The sequence below is a fragment of the Podarcis raffonei genome, chromosome 2, assembly GCF_027172205.1.
Source record: "Podarcis raffonei isolate rPodRaf1 chromosome 2, rPodRaf1.pri, whole genome shotgun sequence".
NCBI classification, from domain to species: Eukaryota; Metazoa; Chordata; class Lepidosauria; order Squamata; family Lacertidae; genus Podarcis; species Podarcis raffonei.
Window position 1 is genome coordinate 8725999 of NC_070603.1, and position 16777 is coordinate 8742775.

The following is a 16777-nucleotide window of genomic DNA, read 5'->3' on the forward strand; positions in this document are numbered from 1 at the left end:
TTCTAGATTCTAACAATTCTGTCTCGAGTTTTGATTTTTCCACCTGGAAGCCATTTTTCCTGTCTGACTTAAAGACCTCCATTATTTGATAATAATGAAGCCAGTCCCGCACTTTATCTTTCAATTTCTCATAACTCTGCAATTTCCATTTGCCCCCCTCCTGTTCCACAATTTCCCAATATTTCGGCCATTTCAGCCCCATATTAAGTTTTTTCACAGCCTTTGCCTCCATTGGCGATAACCACCTTGGAGTTTTGTTTTCCAACAAATCCTTATATTTTGTCCAGACGTTATATAATGCTTTCCTGACAATATGGTTTTTAAAAGCTTTGTGGGCTTTAACCTTGTCGTACCACAAATATGCATGCCACCCAAAAATGTTATTAAATCCTTCTAAATCCAAAATATCTGTATTCTCAAGTAGTAGCCATTCCTTCAACCAGCAGAAAGCTGCTGATTCATAATAAAGTTTTAAGTCTGGCAGACTGAGTTCTAAGGGAAGGCACAGAATAGGTGGGAATCTTCCACGTGCATTTGGGAACAAAGGAAAATACAATCCATTCAGAATGGCACAACCTTTTTAACCCTCGTACAAGTTTTACAATCAAGATGGTTACAAAGATTAATGCACAATTATTAATATGGATGTGACGAAGAAAACCTAGAGATGAGGACATGTCTGACCCTGTGCAAGTGCTGACACAGAGATTTCGCATGCAATTCCACTGGTCTGTGTGCAAACTCTACAGCCTAGTTACTCATACATACCTACTGCCTCGGGGTGCAATGGAGATTGTGTGAATTTCTTCTGCGTTGGTGCACTGCTGTTGCTGAACTGACTGGTGGATTTCTGTCTATGCAGATATGATATACGTCCTTGCAGACCTGAGCCCAGTTCTCTGTGTCTGGGTATTAATTTCACATGTAAAGGTAAAGGTAAAGGTACCCCTGCCCGTACGGGCCAGTCTTGACAGACTCTGGGGTTGTGCGCCCATCTCACTCAAGAGGCCGGGGGCCAGCGCTGTCCGCAGACACTTCCGGGTCACGTGGCCAGCGTGACATCGCTGCTCTGGCGAGCCAGAGCCGCACACGGAAACGCCATTTACCTTCCCGCTGGTAAGCGGTCCCTATTTATCTACTTGCACCCAGTGGTGCTTTCAAACTGCTAGGTTGGCAGGCGCTGGGACCGAGCAGCGGGAGCGCACCCCGCCGTGGGGATTCGAACCGCCGACCTTTCGATCGGCAAGCCCTAGGCGGGTGGCGCTGTGGGTAAAATTTCACATGTAAGGGAGATAATTTGGTCTCGGAATGACCATGTCTCTACCACTCCTTGTGCACACCTGCTCTTAAAAGCAGGACGGGTCCTTCATGTGGGTGCCTGCCAGTGAAACCTTTCTATAGCAGCACAGCACGGCAGCTTGTGACCCAGGTAAGAGAACTGTGGCGATTATGTGCTGTGATGTAAGTACAGTTGGCTAAAAATGCTCCCTCAGCACTTTGGAAAGGAAGCAGCCAGTGCAGAATGTGCTGCTTCCTGAATATGAATCATTTTCAACGGTGCCGTCAGTTGGGATATTTAGGTGCAATTAGCATTAATTGGTCCTTTGCTGGCAACATCAGAACACTGGCTGGACCAGCACACTGAGAAGCTCTTTGAGGGGGGTGCACACATGTCTTCTTAGAGAGGCAATGGTATGGATGGATTCCTTCTTGGTACTTGTTTTGAAAGCTTAGAAATGGCCAGGGAAGGCTGCTGGGTGTACTTAGGACACATTGTACCAGATGTCTGGCAGGGGAGGAGATAATAATAATAATAATAATAATAATAATAATAATAATAATAATAATTTGTACCCCGCCCATCTGGCTGGGTTTCCCCAGCCACTCTGGGCGGCTTCCACAGAGACCAAAAATACACCAAAATGTCACACATTAAACACTTCCCTGAACAGGGCTGCCTTAAGATGTCTTCTGAATGTCAGGTAGTTGTTTATCTCTTTGACATCTGAAGGGAGGGCGTTCCACAGGGCGCCACTACCGAGAAGGCCCTCTGCCTGGTTCCCTGTAACTTGGCTTCTTGCAGTGAGGGAACCGCCAGAAGGCCCTCGGTGCTGGACCTCAGTGTCCGGGCTGAACGATGGGGGTGGAGACACTCCTTCAGGTATACAGGACCGAGGCCGTTTAGGGCTTTAAAGGTCAACACCCACACTTTGAATTGTGCTCAGAAACGTACTGGGAGAGAGCCTCAAGGTACCCTGGTCCCAAGCCATGAAGGCCTTTGAACAAAACCACACAACTTTGAACTGGGCCTGGAAATGGACTGGAGGCCAGCGTAGTTCACAAAGAGCCAGTGTCCTATAATTGAAACACCAGCAAATTTTGGCCACCTTCTATTGACAGCAGGCTGCTTTTTGACACCTGGAATTATGACGCGACATACCCATATTTATTCCCCGCCCATGTAAAAACAATGGGTGAAGAGGCATTAGTGATTGAATGAAATTAGAAGGTGGCAAATTACTCCAGATCTTCTGTGTGTGCAGCATTTAGTCAAGGCAATTCTTCCCTCTCCCCCTTGAAATAATATTTTTCCCCAGCAAAGACTTTCTTCAATTGCCATAGAATTACCAGGTCTGCAGTACTTGCTGTCACATAACCTGACCTCCTTCATCTTCACTGCCAACCACAGTTTGATTCTGCCATCACATTTGTCCCTGTACTGTACCACACTAATTCACTTGACCTGTTCAGGCACGATGCTGCTCATGCCAATTTTGTCAAAAGTGGTCAGTTTTGCAACTTCTCCCATGCGTGTTGAGATTATGTCTCAAATATGTTCTAGGTCAATTAGCATTTCAACACCCTTTTAGAACATAGGGAGCTGTGATCTTGCTACATGTTAAAAAGATTTGCCAGCACATTCACAAAGCTGGCTGCCATGCTAAAAATAACCCAGTGCCATAGTTTCATCATCCAATGGACATGAATAACAAGCAGCCCTTAGATCTGATGGGCAACACCGGTGGCTCATTGTCTTGGGATGATGGGAGCTTTAGCTGCACAATACCTGGAGGGTCACAGTTTGCCACCCATCTTTGATTTCATACTTACTGGGCAGAGATTCTCTGTGCTCTGTGCCATTCCTAACCTTGGGGTTAAACATATGAACCACCTTCATCAAAGCCCTTCTCCTTGTATCTCATCTGAGGAAGATGGGAAGGGTGGCCACATGAGAACTGTCCTTCTCGGTGGTGCCGCCACCCCAATTTGTGGAATGCTTTCTCTAGGGAAATGTGCCTGGTGCCATCATGGTCTGTTTTTTAGGCACCAGACTAAGACATTGCTATTTACCCAGGTTTTTAATAGTTAAATCAGCCTCTGCTGTGGTGCTCATGTTTTAGTGGGGTGGGATAGGACTTGTTCTTCTTATTGTGCTGTTGGGTGAGCGTTTTAAAGAATTTTGTATTTACATATTTTGCCATTTTTTAATTTTTATCTGTATTTTGTTAAGTTGCTTTGAGACTACACACACATACATATACACACACATACACACTTAACAAATGTAAATCTAATAATAATAATTGATGTGCTTTTTTAATAAACAACAACAACCGAGAAACATATGACCGAAACCGTGCACCAGTCACTCCTGCTTGATTAAGTCATAGGCATGTCCTCTGTGGAAATGAATGGGAGGAGCAGTTGATGGAGGTGCGGGTGGGTGGCGGCCGGGCCAGAAAGGCAGGCTTGTTCAGACAATTGCAGCCACCTGTAACTCCACCTGCAGCCTCACCTTAACATCGTTTCCCTTCTCGAATTACCTGGATGCTTATCCCACAGCAGGTGGGGATTTGAGCACATTAGCCGCATCATCCCCCTAAGCCTCCAGATGTTGCGCCTTCCCAGCTGGGTCGCCAGATGACCTTGTCCGTTGGGGCAGACTAAGGAAGCCAATCAGCGCGGGCTAATTTTAGTCCCACGACATGTAACATCTGCGGGTGGCGGCGGCGGCTGTCCCTCCCCCCCGCCCCTTGCGCCAGCGCCGGGAGGGTGCCTGATGAATCCCTGAGCCAGGCAATCTCTCAGGTCTTGTGCGCGCGCGTGCGCGGGGCCAGATTCCATGCGATCCAGTCCGGGATTTCCACGTGCCCCTGCAGAAATCCTTCACTTCTTGGCTTGTGCATTCCCAATGTGAGAATTCTCAGGATCTGCCTTCCCACCCCGTTTTAATTCTCCCCTCTCTCATTCTCCCCCCACCTATAACTCCGTAGGCTACAGCAAATGGCCGTAGCTTCTTCCTCTTTTCCCCTCCTTCGGAAACCGTCGGCGAAGGGGTTTGGCGTCGCCGCCGCCGCTGCCATAGCTCTGCTTTTTTGATTTCCACGATCCCACCCGCCCAGCAGCACCTTGATCTCCGCATTCCGGCTCGCCACCAGCCGCTGCTGTCGCCCAGGCAGGCGCAAGAGCACCTCGCCAAACGCGCGCCCCTAACCTCGCCAAAGAGGCATTAGAAAGTAGAAGCCAGAAGGAAGGCGGCGGCGGCGGCGGCGGAGGGGGGGGGTGGCAGCGGCGAAGAAGAAGGAGGAAGGCTCGGAGGAGGGCATTGGCGCAGCGGAGCGGGTGGGGGAGCGGGAAGAGGCGGCCTCCTGGTACGCGAGCGCGGATTTCCAGCCCGGACCCGGTGGCAGCGGCGGGAAGGCGGAGATGCGCCCTTGGAGGCGGGCTGCGAGTGCCAAGACCCGGCGGGGGAGCAGCAGAGCGGCTGGCGCCTTGCCCGAGCCGTGAGGTCCGCGCCGAGGGGCGGCCGAGGTTGCGGCAAGACCGCGAAGGGGGATCCGCTCGCCGATTCGCGCCCCCCGCCCGCCTCTGAACCCGCCCGCGCTCCGGCTCGTCTGCATGGGAACAGCCACCCGTCTCCTCGTGCCGCCCTGCCTTGCGCAGCCTGCTCGGGAGAAGCGCGCACCCCGCCTCGGCTTGGGCGATCGCCTCCGGTGAGCGACCCAGGAACAGCCCCCCTCCGCCGCCCCTTCTTCTTCCTCCTCCTCCTCGGGCGGAAGATGCGCGCCTGTCCGCCCGCCGCTGCGCTGCGGAGGAGCAGGTAAGGGCTCCCCGGGATCGCCGTGCTTGGGAGATGCCCAGGCGGCTCCTGCACCGTCCCTGTCGAGCTGCCCTTTGTGCGCGGGGGCGCTAGGGGTCCGCGGCGGCGGCGGGCGACCGGTGCCATCCAAAGGGGGCGGCGGCGGCAGCAACAGCAGCAGCAGGAGCGTGTGGCCCATGTTGGTTAGCGGCGTGGCCGCCGCCGGCGGTTCCCGCAGAGACTCATGAGCAGAGGGGCGACCCTGCAGCGCCGGACCACCTACCTGATCTCGCTGACCCTGGTCAAGCTCGAGTCGGTGCAGCAGCAAGAAGGCGACGACAAGGCGGGCGCCGGCGATGGGGGCGTCCTGCCCGACGGCAGGGACGGCGGCCCCGCGCGAGTCTCGTCGCCCTGCGCGGCGGATCCCTCCGGGCTGAAGGACCGCAAGGAAGCCGAGGAAGCGGCGGCCGCCAAGCTCAAGAGGCAGGAGCGCATCTTCCACCGGCAGGATGCGCTCTGGATCAGCACCAGCAGCGCCAGCACGTCCGACTACCTGCTGCAGCTCTCGCCCAGCAGCCCCGGGACGCCCAGCTCGTCCCCGTCCCCAGATGGCACAGGGCGGCCGGGCTCCGTGTGGACACCGCCCAGGGGCAGCGCGGGCCGAGGGAGCCCGTGGGACCCCAAGGCCAAAGCCGCCATGAGCCCAGAAGGAAGACCCCTTGCGCCAAAGCCCGAAGGGCTGGGGTCTTTGGGTGCTCCGGCGGTGCCCCCCAAACCTGAGCTTCCAGTGCCCCCCAAGCCGGCGACAGCTGCGCTCTCCAAATCTGAACCAGCTGTGCCCTTTGTAGCCCCGCCTTTGGCCCCCAAACCTGAACTGGCTGTGCCCTCTGTCGCCCCACCTCTGGCTCCCAAACCTGAGCCGGCTGTTCCTTCTATAGCCCCGACTGTCCCCCCCAAACCTGAGCTGCCTCCAGCTGTTCTCTTTTCGCCCACCGCTCCTAAAGTTGAGGCTGCCATTCCTCCAGCTGCAACTGCCAAGCCTGAAGTAACTGTGGTTTCTGCAGCTCCAGCTGTGGCTCCAAAACCCAAAGCCATTTTGGTCCCCGTCGTTCCTCCCATTCCCCCCAAGCCAGAGGTGATTCCAATCCCCCCCAAGGCTGGGCTGAAGGAGACCTTGGGGGTGCCTGGGGACGAGTCGCCAGTTCCAACGCCCACCACTGCCAGTTGCTCCTCCAGTGCTGCAGCGCCAGGGCGCCGAATGTTGGTGAGCCATGCCAGCTGGGGTGGCCCAGAGCCTGGGACCCTGGAAATGAGTGTGGGCCGGGTGGGTGGTTCTTCTTTCTCACACTCGGGAGCCTCCTCTCCTCACCCAGCCGCTGGGAACCGCCGCCTTCGCCTGGCCACCAATAAGCCTTTCAAGACAGTGACCACCAGCGGGGCCAAGGTGAGTGCTGAGCCAAAGGCTGGCAAAGGGGGCCACAAGGGGGCCACCCCCAACCGCTTGTCGTGGCCCGAGAGCGAAGTCAAGGGACGCATGAAGGTAGCTGTCAAGGGCAGTGGGGAGACGGTCCCCAGAGGGGGATCCCGGGCAAAACTATCCCCTCACAAGAACAAAAGCAAGACTCTGGACAACAGTGACCTCAACCATGGCCCGGGCAGTCTGGCCTCTTCTGGCTCCTGCTCCTCAGAGGCAGCTGTGGGGCTGAAGAGAGGCCGGGAGGGTGGTCGGGCCTCTACCCGGGACCGTAAAATGCTCAAGTTCATCAGCGGCATCTTCACCAAGAGCCCGGCATCCACTCCCACCCACCCTGGACCTGGCTGGAGCCTTAGCCATAAGGAGCTGCTCAGCGTCGAACTGGCCAAGGGTGAATTGCCCAGTAAGTACAGTGGCCTAAGAGGCCTGGCCTCTCTCTGAATGGAAGGGATGGGTTGGGGTGTTGAGGGTGGAGGTTTGACTGTGGAACATGGGAGATGGGCTTGAGGACCGAAGGTGTTTCATTACTGGCTTGGAAGATGCTGGCACCAATAACTTTGCCTTGGGATGTGATGATGGGAATGCTAGGCTGGTTTCTTTCCAGCAAGGAGCTTCAGAATGAAAAACTGGAATGGATCAGCCACAGATCTGTGTGGGCCTCTGCTCAGCTTCTTCTGTAGCAAGGCTGAGGAACATGTGGCCCTCTAGATGTTGCCAGGCTCTACCTCCCATCATTCTTGGCCCATTGGGTGTGCCAGGCCGGCTGATGGGGTCCTGGAGTTAAACAAGACCTAGAGGGCATCAGGTTCCCCAACCCTGCTCTGTAGAGTCGCCTCTGTAGATTTCACTCTAAAGATTCATGTCTGGGCTGAGTGGGCCCTCAAGACCACTGGTGGGTGTACCCTGTGAGAGAAACGTGGAATTTCTCTGGAAAGGAGATTCTGGACTGCTTAGCTTTGTTGCCACGGTGATGGGTAGGTGATGGCAGCCAATGAGTATGTACTCAAAAATGGAGCAGTTCACTTAGGTGAGGAGGGGTGAGCCCAGGTATGTGCTGCTGCAGCAGCTCATCAAACAGTGTGTGTGTGTGTGTGTGATGGGATTCACAACCTCAACATCTCCCTTATGGTGGAATGTGACAAAAATGATATTATCACTATTGGGTGTCTGCGGAGGCTGGTAAGGATGCTTTTTCCAGTGGGTTTTTCCACAATGTGGTCAATAAGCCAGATGCTGAAGGGGGTAACATTTAGGGTGGATCTCAGTCCTGAGGATGGCTTGAAACTACTGGTGTAGTGGTACAGGTTGTGAAGCCATTCAAGAAGCAAAATCGCTGGGCTAGCTGTTGACGAATTTTCAAATGCAAGAACATTCTGCTTCCCATATATTTTCTTTCCCCGCCCCCACTACATGTTACGTGCCAAAGCCTTGTCGTAATGAATGGTTGTGATTTCGGGATTACCTAGGAGGTGCTCGGCTAACTCTGAAAGGGGTGGTGGTAGCTCTGCATCCTCTACGGCACAACGAATTGGACCCCACCAAAGCAGAAGCAGTAAGTGCAGAACAGGAGCGTAATCAACCTCTGCAGCAAATGGTTCTCTTGCTCAGTGTGCTGAACAAGAACTCTGCTGATTTTACAGGTTGCTTCATGAGTATTGGATGGGAGGCAGGTGTGGTGTGTGCACGTACCTGTGTGTGTGGGGGGGAATGGATTCTTAGAGTTCTATAAAAGATAATCAAGCAGAGATACTGGCAATTGTATTTGACAGTGTATGGTGAGCTGGGTACCTCTTTTTGCCCTTTCCTACCAGGCAAGAGATAACAGCATCCAACAAAATCTAACAGGCAACAAGAATTTAAAAATATACAGTGGTACCTCGGGTTAAGTACTTAATTCGTTCCGGAGGTCCGTTCTTAACCTGAAACTGTACTTAACCTGAAGCACCACTTTAGCTAATGGGGCCTCCTGCTGCAGCCGCGCCGCCGGAGCACGATTTCTGTTCTCATCCTGAAGCAAAGTTCTTAACCCAAGGTACTATTTCTCGGTTAGCAGAGTCTGTAACCTGAAGCGTATTTAACCTGAAGCGTATGTAACCTGAGGTACCACTGTAATAGAAAGTAAAGATGGGGCGACTGTTGTTACTGTTTTCAGAAAATTCAGACTCCATTCCATATCATAGAATCATAGAATCATACAATCATAGAGTTGGAAGAGACCACAAGGGCCATCGAGTCCAACCCCCTGCCATATGGATGTGAATGGTAGGACACAGCTATATGGTGTTGTGGAAGTTTTAATAGAAACTGGTATGTGTTTGATACCTGTTGTGGATTTCGACCTGAGAATCTCAGTTGTGCATGCGCCTGTCTCTTTCTATTTTTAAAAAGCAGGTTGCTATCCCTCATGGTTGTGAAGATAAGTTTCACATTGTCCAGTGTACTTCAACGGAAAGCTCCATTGTACGAGAGGCAGAGTCGCTTGCCTGTCTCTCTGATTTCTGTCATGGTCTCCAGTTGCATTCTTCTCCCATTGTCCTTCTGTTCCTTTAAGGAAGGGGCCATAGCGCAGCAGTAGAAGTCGGAGTTTCAATCCCTGGCATCTCCAGCCAATAGGTTCAGGTAGCAAATGATTGGGGAAGACTTCTGCCTGAGTCCCTGGAGAGCATCTTCCTCTAATCAACCTCTCTCAGCATGGTGCTCTCCAGGTAGTGTGGACTCTCAAACTCCCATCAGCACGGTTGTTAAGACTGATGGGCATTGCAGTCCAAGATAGCTGGAGAGCACAAGGTTGGGAAAGGCTGGTGAAGCCATTACTGTGGAAGCTGTGAAAACTGGCACACAGCTCAGTATCATGTTTGACAGATTAATTTATGTCAGCATGCATCTTTTTTCTATTATATTAATGTACAATTAATGTTCCAGTTCTCTTGGTGCAGAGTTTAGACTTTTAATTTGGGGGGGTGGGGTGGTGGAATAATGAAATTCACAACAAAGATATCTCCATCAGTTGGTGATCAAAAGATTCTACCTGCTTAGGAGTCTTTCTTTGGTATATCCATTGGTTGCCTAAGGATGGATCACTTTTCCCATTTCTGGGTAGTTTTTAAAAATGTCTTCTCTAATCCTGCCACCCTCAAAGGACCAGATTATGGTCTTAATGGCTTCTTTGCAGCCCGTCAAAGTCTAGTTGTTCTTCTGATTTTGATGTGTTCCCATTGTGGGAGGGTTGGGAGACCTTCTAGCCAGAAGGACTGTTCTTCTAATTGCTCTCTGAAGTGAGAGGTTAATTGCAGTGGAAAGTTTTAGATTAAAGGGTATATTTTAGAAGGCAGGAATTAGTCGTCGTCCCCCATCAGCTAAGGCAAGTCCTTGTTCCCACTGTGCTGTTAGCAGGAAACACCCCTGCAGATTTATATGGTACTGTGTGAAGAACTGATCCTTTCCCTTCTCCAAGGTCATATTTCTGCATTCAGCTCCCCTTGGCAACTGTTAGCTTCTGGTAATTAGGAGAACATTGAGGGATGGAAGGAGGTTATAGCTAGCTGACCCCAGTCTGGGGAGATCTCCCAAAAGAGCTCAGCATGATCCTCTGTGGACAGACACCTGCACCAGAGACTTATAGCTGGTTTAGTAGTCATTTCCTCTTCCTAGGAACCCTGTGAGCTATAAATCCTATGAAGGGAGCTAAGGGGAGTTCTCTTATCAGAGAATTCTTAGCAGTCATGCCAAACTGCATTCTGGGGGTTCTTTGCAGGAGGCTAGATTTGCATGGTAGGGGTGTTTTGAGTGAAGAGCGGTTTCTGTAAAGAATAAACAAGGAATGGGAGACTCAATGAAATTTGAGAACCTGACAGCATACCCTCCTCCCAGTTTCAAGAAAATGACCTGCTAACCATGTGCACATAGATTTTGAAAAATGTCTAGAAATGCATATAACATGCCTCTTGCGGTACACATGCGTGTTGAGGCTACAATGAATGGTGCCTGTTGTGAGCCTGGCAGTCCCTATTAACAAAGGGGATGAGCCCTATATCAGAAAGAAGAATTGTTCATCCTGCACATGAAGGCAGAGTGAAAGTTGCCTCTCTCTCTTTTGGTGAGCGGTTCATCTTTCTGGTTTAGTGCTGGAGCTGGAGCTGAGCAGAAGCCGCCATTCTTAGGGAGAGCTGTAGGCTTCATTCAGGATGTGCAACTTAAAAAATAAAATAAAATGTATATGCTGTCCATCCAAAAGTGCTCAGAGCAGCCAACAGTCAAAACCCCTGCAACCAATATGTTTGAGATTGAGGCCTTACTATGTTGAATGCTGACCATCTCTACCAAGTATTAAATGCCTACCAGTATCAAGTATCAAACGCCTACCAGGTGTTTGATAATCTCCCTTGCACTGGCAGTTTCTGGGATCTTCCAGACACCCTTCTGATTGTGGATTCATGATTATTTGTGCTCATGATGGTACGCAGGAGCTTACATGCAACCCTGATTTCAATATTTTATGCCCTTGCAAAGGTTTTGGGATGGACATATTGCTTTGTTTTCTTTTGACACATGTCTTACAACTTCCAGCTGAAATGCTGTTAATAGTTCAGGTTGTTTACTGTTCTGCTTTGGCCAAGGGACCTTTGTGCGTGTGCCCCCGTAGTTGATGGGCATTGCCATTCAAATAGTGTGCATGCACAGTGCCATGTGATCAATTATGCAGGGTGAGGCTTAAGTGGGTCTCCCAACATTTTATTCATGTTGGCACCCCTGAGTGCAAATGTGCCCCTCCAGATGGCAATAACACAGTCATATTGGGTAAGCATCACAGAAGAACTAATGAAGTGGAATAATGTGTGGGCAGCCCAATATAAATCCATCACCAATGCACTATTTTTGTATCAATGACACCTGCAAAGAAGGGTCACACCTGCAAAGAAGGGTCTGGAGGGGCCCTGCGCTGTCTGAAGTTCTTTCTTTTACCTATCTTGAATCTTCCAGTGTTCAGTTTCATTAGATGATTGCAGTTCTAGTATGATATGAGATGGAGAAAAAGTCTCTCTGTCCGCTTTCTCTGCATCATGCAGAGCTTTTATAGATTTCCATCATGCCCCATCACGATCAGCTGTATCAGTGGCATGTTGCAGAATACCCCTTCAAAAACAAACAAAAAGCCACCTAGTCTGAAGGACTCCCACAGTTGTTTATCCTGCAGGAGGCAAAACCAGGACATTCATCAAGCCCCTACTGAGGTGTGTTCAGCTTGGCGGACTACTGGTTTTGCTGGCCTGCCCAATAAGGGATTTCAGGCTGAAAAGCACCTTTTGAGCTATTGCTATCATTATCATTATTAATGAATATTGTTAATGCAGGATAAAATTGAATGGAGGAGAAATTGAATGTACGTTATTGGGGGTGTACACTCTTGCATATAAGGATTTAAGGGAAGAGCCCCTTTTGGCATCCAGGCTGAGGAAGTTTTCTAGTAGGGTGGTCCAGAGTTGTTGGGGGGAATTCAAGGAAACATTGAACTTAAACATCAAGCCCTCCTTTGTGGTGTGGTGTCCAGATACGTGCCATTTTAGGAAACGAGCCACAATTTTTCAGCTGCCTTTTAAAATATATGACAGTCCGGGGAATGCTTTCTCTTGTCAGAGCAGCCAATTCTTTTCTATAGCTTTCCTGTTTCTGTGCCCAGATGGGCTCCCTAGAATTAATGGAACTCCTTACAGCTGCTGACAATGAGCTGAATGTAGCGTCTCGGTATAAGGATCACGGAACCATTTACTAGTACTGACCATTGGCAGTTTTCAGTCCTCCTAAGTTGATCGCTGGCCTGGTTAAAGAGAAACTGAGGCACAGGCTCAAGATGTAGCCTTGGACCTTCCTGAAGGTCACCTGGAAAGTCAAAGGCAGGAACCAGGTGGAAGTGAGCACTCCCAGCCTCACTGCTTGTATGACCCCACCCCTCTCTTGGATAATTTTTGATGCGTCACTCTTAAGCTCTGATCTGTTTGTAGGAACAACAAAAGCTCCTGCGGTGGCTTTAAAGTCTTGTTGTATGCAAGCATCCATGGGCTTCCTTCATCAAATAGGAGCCCCAAAAGTTATGCCAGTATAACTGATTAGCCATTAAGGGGACTTGGGATTCTTTTTTTCTGCTACCAAATACATTTAACATGGCGGCTTTCTGCAAAGTGTTTGCAACTCTAAATGAAAGTCAGGACTTGCAGGTTGAATATCTGTTTTGTGCCATGGTGGAGGGAATCCAAGGTTTCACAGCAATTCATCAGGTGTCTGTAACCCTACAACCCTGGTGTAAGGAGCCATTTGGTGCCTAGTTTATATATCCAAGTTTCCAACACTGGGGGGTGCAAATTACAGTTCCCATAATTCTTCTTTTTAGGTGTTTTAAGTGTTTTTTAAATGTACAGGGTGTACATAGCTCCTGTTGATATGTGGACCACCATATTTTCGCCTCTAGGAAAGTGAGTTGCAGTGGCATAGCACATGCAAACGCCGCCCGGGGCGGGTGTGCAGGGCATGCCCCTAAGGGGGGTGGGACGCAGAAGAAGCCCGCTGCGGCTTGCCTCACAAAGCGGCACAGGGGGTGCATTCATGCAACACAGTCCACCACTGTCCTCTCTCAGCCAGAGCTACCAGGCTGGGCGCCTTGTGTGCTGCAACCTCTCTCCACCCTGGAAATGGAGCTGCTGTTGGTGGCGTTGGGCTGTTGCGTGAGGAAGCTGTCCCTGCAGCTCCCTTCCACGTGTTGGAGCCCCCCCCAGTACCCCCATGCTACTGGTGGCTTGTTGACCGGGGAGCTAGAATTGGGATCATCTGTGTGATCAGTTGGTGGGGAGCGCAATACGAAAATAAGGCTTGGCGTCAAGCTTAAATAAGGCATTTATATCCTGTCTTTCCTTTGCAAAGCTCCAGTCGGCTGACGATGTGTAGTTAAAAACAAATGAAGCCCAAATAACTAAAAGCAGCAGAAGACAAAAAGGCACAAGGCAGCCATAATTTCGCAGAACTGGACATCCTCCAGGAATGGAACCAAATTAAATGCAGCAAGTTAAAAATACAGTTTAGTGCAGGAGTTCGAAGCCAACTTGGCCAGATCAGCTTTATGATCCATGAGGAAGAGTGAACCTGTGTCGATTTTGTGATCTCAACTCTTCATCTCTAGTTGTTGCAACCAACTATTGAAGATGCGCTAGCTCTGAATTCCTTTCATCAAGCAGGGAGTTGAAGCAGGTTAGACTTTCCCCAGCCTCCCAGAATGAAGTTGGTCACCAACCGGGTGTGTGGGGGTGTGTGTGATGTGTCCCATTTCGCTGCTTGAGGCGAAACAGGATGTGCCGCTGTGCCCTGCCGTGCCTGTGCCGCCAATTTCCAGTGAGCTCTTGTGGATTTATGGTGAAATCTCACAAGATCCTACCAGAAAATGGTGCCAGAGTTGGTGCTGCTTCTCTGCCAGTGGCAGAGCGCCCGTGAGTGTAACAGCAGGGGTCAGCAACCTTTTTCAGCCTTGGGCCAGTCCACCGTCTCTCAGACCATGTGGTGGGCCAGACAATATTTTTTGGGGGAAATGAACAAATTCCTATGTCCTGCAAATAACCCAGAGATGCATTTAAAATAAAAGGACACATTCTGCTCATGCAAAAACACGCTGATTCCCGGACCGTCCGTGGGCCAGATTGAGAAAGTGATTGGGCCGCATTTGGCCCACAGGCCTTAGGTTGCCTACCCCGCCTTAGGGGCTTCCATGGTCTGAATAGGTGGGGCCTGTCTCCAACTCCCATTAGCCCACCCATCAAGGATTGCAGTTCAACAACATCCGGAGGACACCAGATATTGGGGAAGACTGGAGTGGGCTTTTTTTTCCAGGTTTGTGGTTTTATGCCTTTCCTTGGAAAGTCCCAGAGTGTCGCCAGATACAGATTTGGGGTGTGTATAAGCTCGAGGTATGCAGTGGGGAATAGCTGTGTGTAGACAGTTTTGTGTGGTGTGGCTTGAGGCAGGGTTCTTCTTTAAAAAAATGAAAGCCTGAGGCGGCTTTTAACAAAAATTTTACTTAGTGCAGACCCACTGAAATCAAAGTTAGGCCCATTAATTTCAGTGGGTCTACTCCAAGTAAAACTTACCGCTCCTTAGTTGTTGTTGTTTTTTAAAAATGGAATCCCAATCTGCTAGAGAGAAATAGACCAGGAAGATTTGCTGGTGAATCCTACTGTTTGGCTCCTGTTATGGGAACTGGTACTTCATATATTTTTTTCAAATGTTTTTTATTGAGATTTAAGAACACCAACACCAACCAACAAAAACATCAAGTCTTATTACATATATCCTACTTTATGCTCCATAGAGCCTTTGACTTCCGTCCTTCCCTTCCGCAAGTTTTCTTATTCCAATCTATAATTCACAGTTTCATTGGTTAAAAATTACACTGTGACATAAGATTTAATTCAATCCTTCCAACGTTTTCATGTTTCTACAGTTCTCACTTACCGTATATAAACCATAAATTTACTCCATTCTTTTTGGTACTTCGTCTCCTTCTGATTGCGAATTCTGTGTGTCAATTTTGCCATTTCAGCGTATTCGACCAACTTTATCTGCCATTCCCTTACAGTCGGAATCTCCTGTGACTTCCAGAAGGGGAACTGGTACTTCAGACTTCACCCCTCTGGTTGAAGATACATTTTAAATAGATGGTGGCAATACTGCAGAGACTCTGGTACTATGAAGCATCTGCGAGTAGGTCCAGAGTGTCCCCAATTACTCACCTGGGATGAAAGCAAGTCTTGTGGTTCAAGTCTTTATAAAGTACCGCAGGACTTTGTGGTTTATTTTTGCTGCAACAGATTAATGTGCTTCCCGCTCTGGAAGTTGTTTCCCTAGATACTGTCCCTCCCCATGAGTCACCTGGAGCTATCTGCTCCACCAGCTCCTCCTTGCCTTGCACCTCCCTCTCAGCATTCCTGTGGCCTTGATTATATGGGTCAATCTGCGGGATGGGACTCAGTAGGTGGAAAAATTTGGCCTTGTGTTGGAAAGGTGGAGTTACAATCCCTTGCAGCCCTGTGATTCTGTGGTATCAAAGCCATACTGGCATGTTTCTTACTGCTTGCAAATACCCTGCAAGTCTCATCTTTTTATTTTCATCATTATTGCATCACTGTGTTGCTGTGCAATTGTGGGGCTTTGTGTACAGGCAACCCCCGATTTGTGTAGGGATTGCATTCTGGGTCATCATGCGTGAAGGCAGAGTGGACACAAGCCCGTTCCACCCCCTTGTGGATCACCATGATGTGCACGGTCACACAACAATTGGACATTGTCTGTACACCACACACAGAGGCAAACCTGGGTATACCAGCAAATGTGTGCTCAACAGGGAGCTGTGACTAGTCCAGGCTCTCCTGGTGAGTATGCTTGGGTGATGAGTTGCTTCTCACTTGTGTTGTACTTTTTTTTACTAGGTGTATTTTATATATATATATATATATATATATGTGTGTGTGTGTGTGTGTGTAATATATGAGGATGCCCTTTGGATAGCTTTGTCTATGCCGTCCTACCCTCCAACATTTCTCTGATGAAAATAGGGATGTCTTATTTAATAATAATAATAATAATAATAATAATAATAATAATAATAATAATACCCCACCCATCTGGCTGGGTTGCCCCAGCTGCTCCAACATACAGTATATAAAAACATTAAACACTAAACAACTTTCCTATACAGGGCTGCCATCAGATGTCTTCTAAAGGTTGCATAGTTACTTATCTAATTGGCTTTGGGGGATTTTTGCATAACTCCATACCCTCCAACATTTCTCCAGTGAAAATGGCAATATCCTAAGGAAAAGCGGGACATTTCAGGATCAAATCAGAAAGCAGGATGGCTTCTGTAAATCCAGATTGCCCCAGGAAAATAGAGAGACTTGGAGGTTCTGCGTCATATAATGCTGCCGTCTGCTGAGTCATGCAATTCTCTCATCTAGCCCAGTATTGTTCCCCAGTAGGGTCCTTCCTAGGGAAGGACCATAGCTCAGTGACAGAGCATTGTCTGCATGCAGAAGGTTCCAGGATGAAGCCCTCCAGCATCTCCCAGCCCAAAACCATGGAGAACCTCTAGCAGTCAATGCAAAACCATACTGAGCTACTTAGAATAAGGCAGCTTCCTCTGGTCCCAATGTCAACTCTGACTGGTAGTGGCACTTCAAAGGGTCAGG

The 16777-nt window shown here is 49.4% G+C and overlaps 1 protein-coding gene across 5 annotated transcripts in view; it reads left to right on the forward strand.

Moving 5' to 3' along the window:
- The window catches only part of AGAP2 (ArfGAP with GTPase domain, ankyrin repeat and PH domain 2), a 118472-nt gene that overhangs the window by 40141 nt on the left and 61554 nt on the right, over positions 1 to 16777 (forward strand). For 2 of the 5 annotated variants that reach the window (XM_053372846.1, XM_053372854.1), the window contains exon 1: positions 4805 to 6957. The exons of 2 other annotated variants lie outside the window; for them this stretch is intronic. In XM_053372846.1, coding sequence (XP_053228821.1) covers positions 5325 to 6957 — 1633 coding nt within the window. In that variant the 5' untranslated portion in view covers positions 4805 to 5324. Of the gene's footprint in view, positions 1 to 4804; positions 6958 to 7967; positions 8107 to 16777 lie in introns of those variants that run through there. One more of the 5 variants, XM_053372869.1, reaches the window with a different exon arrangement.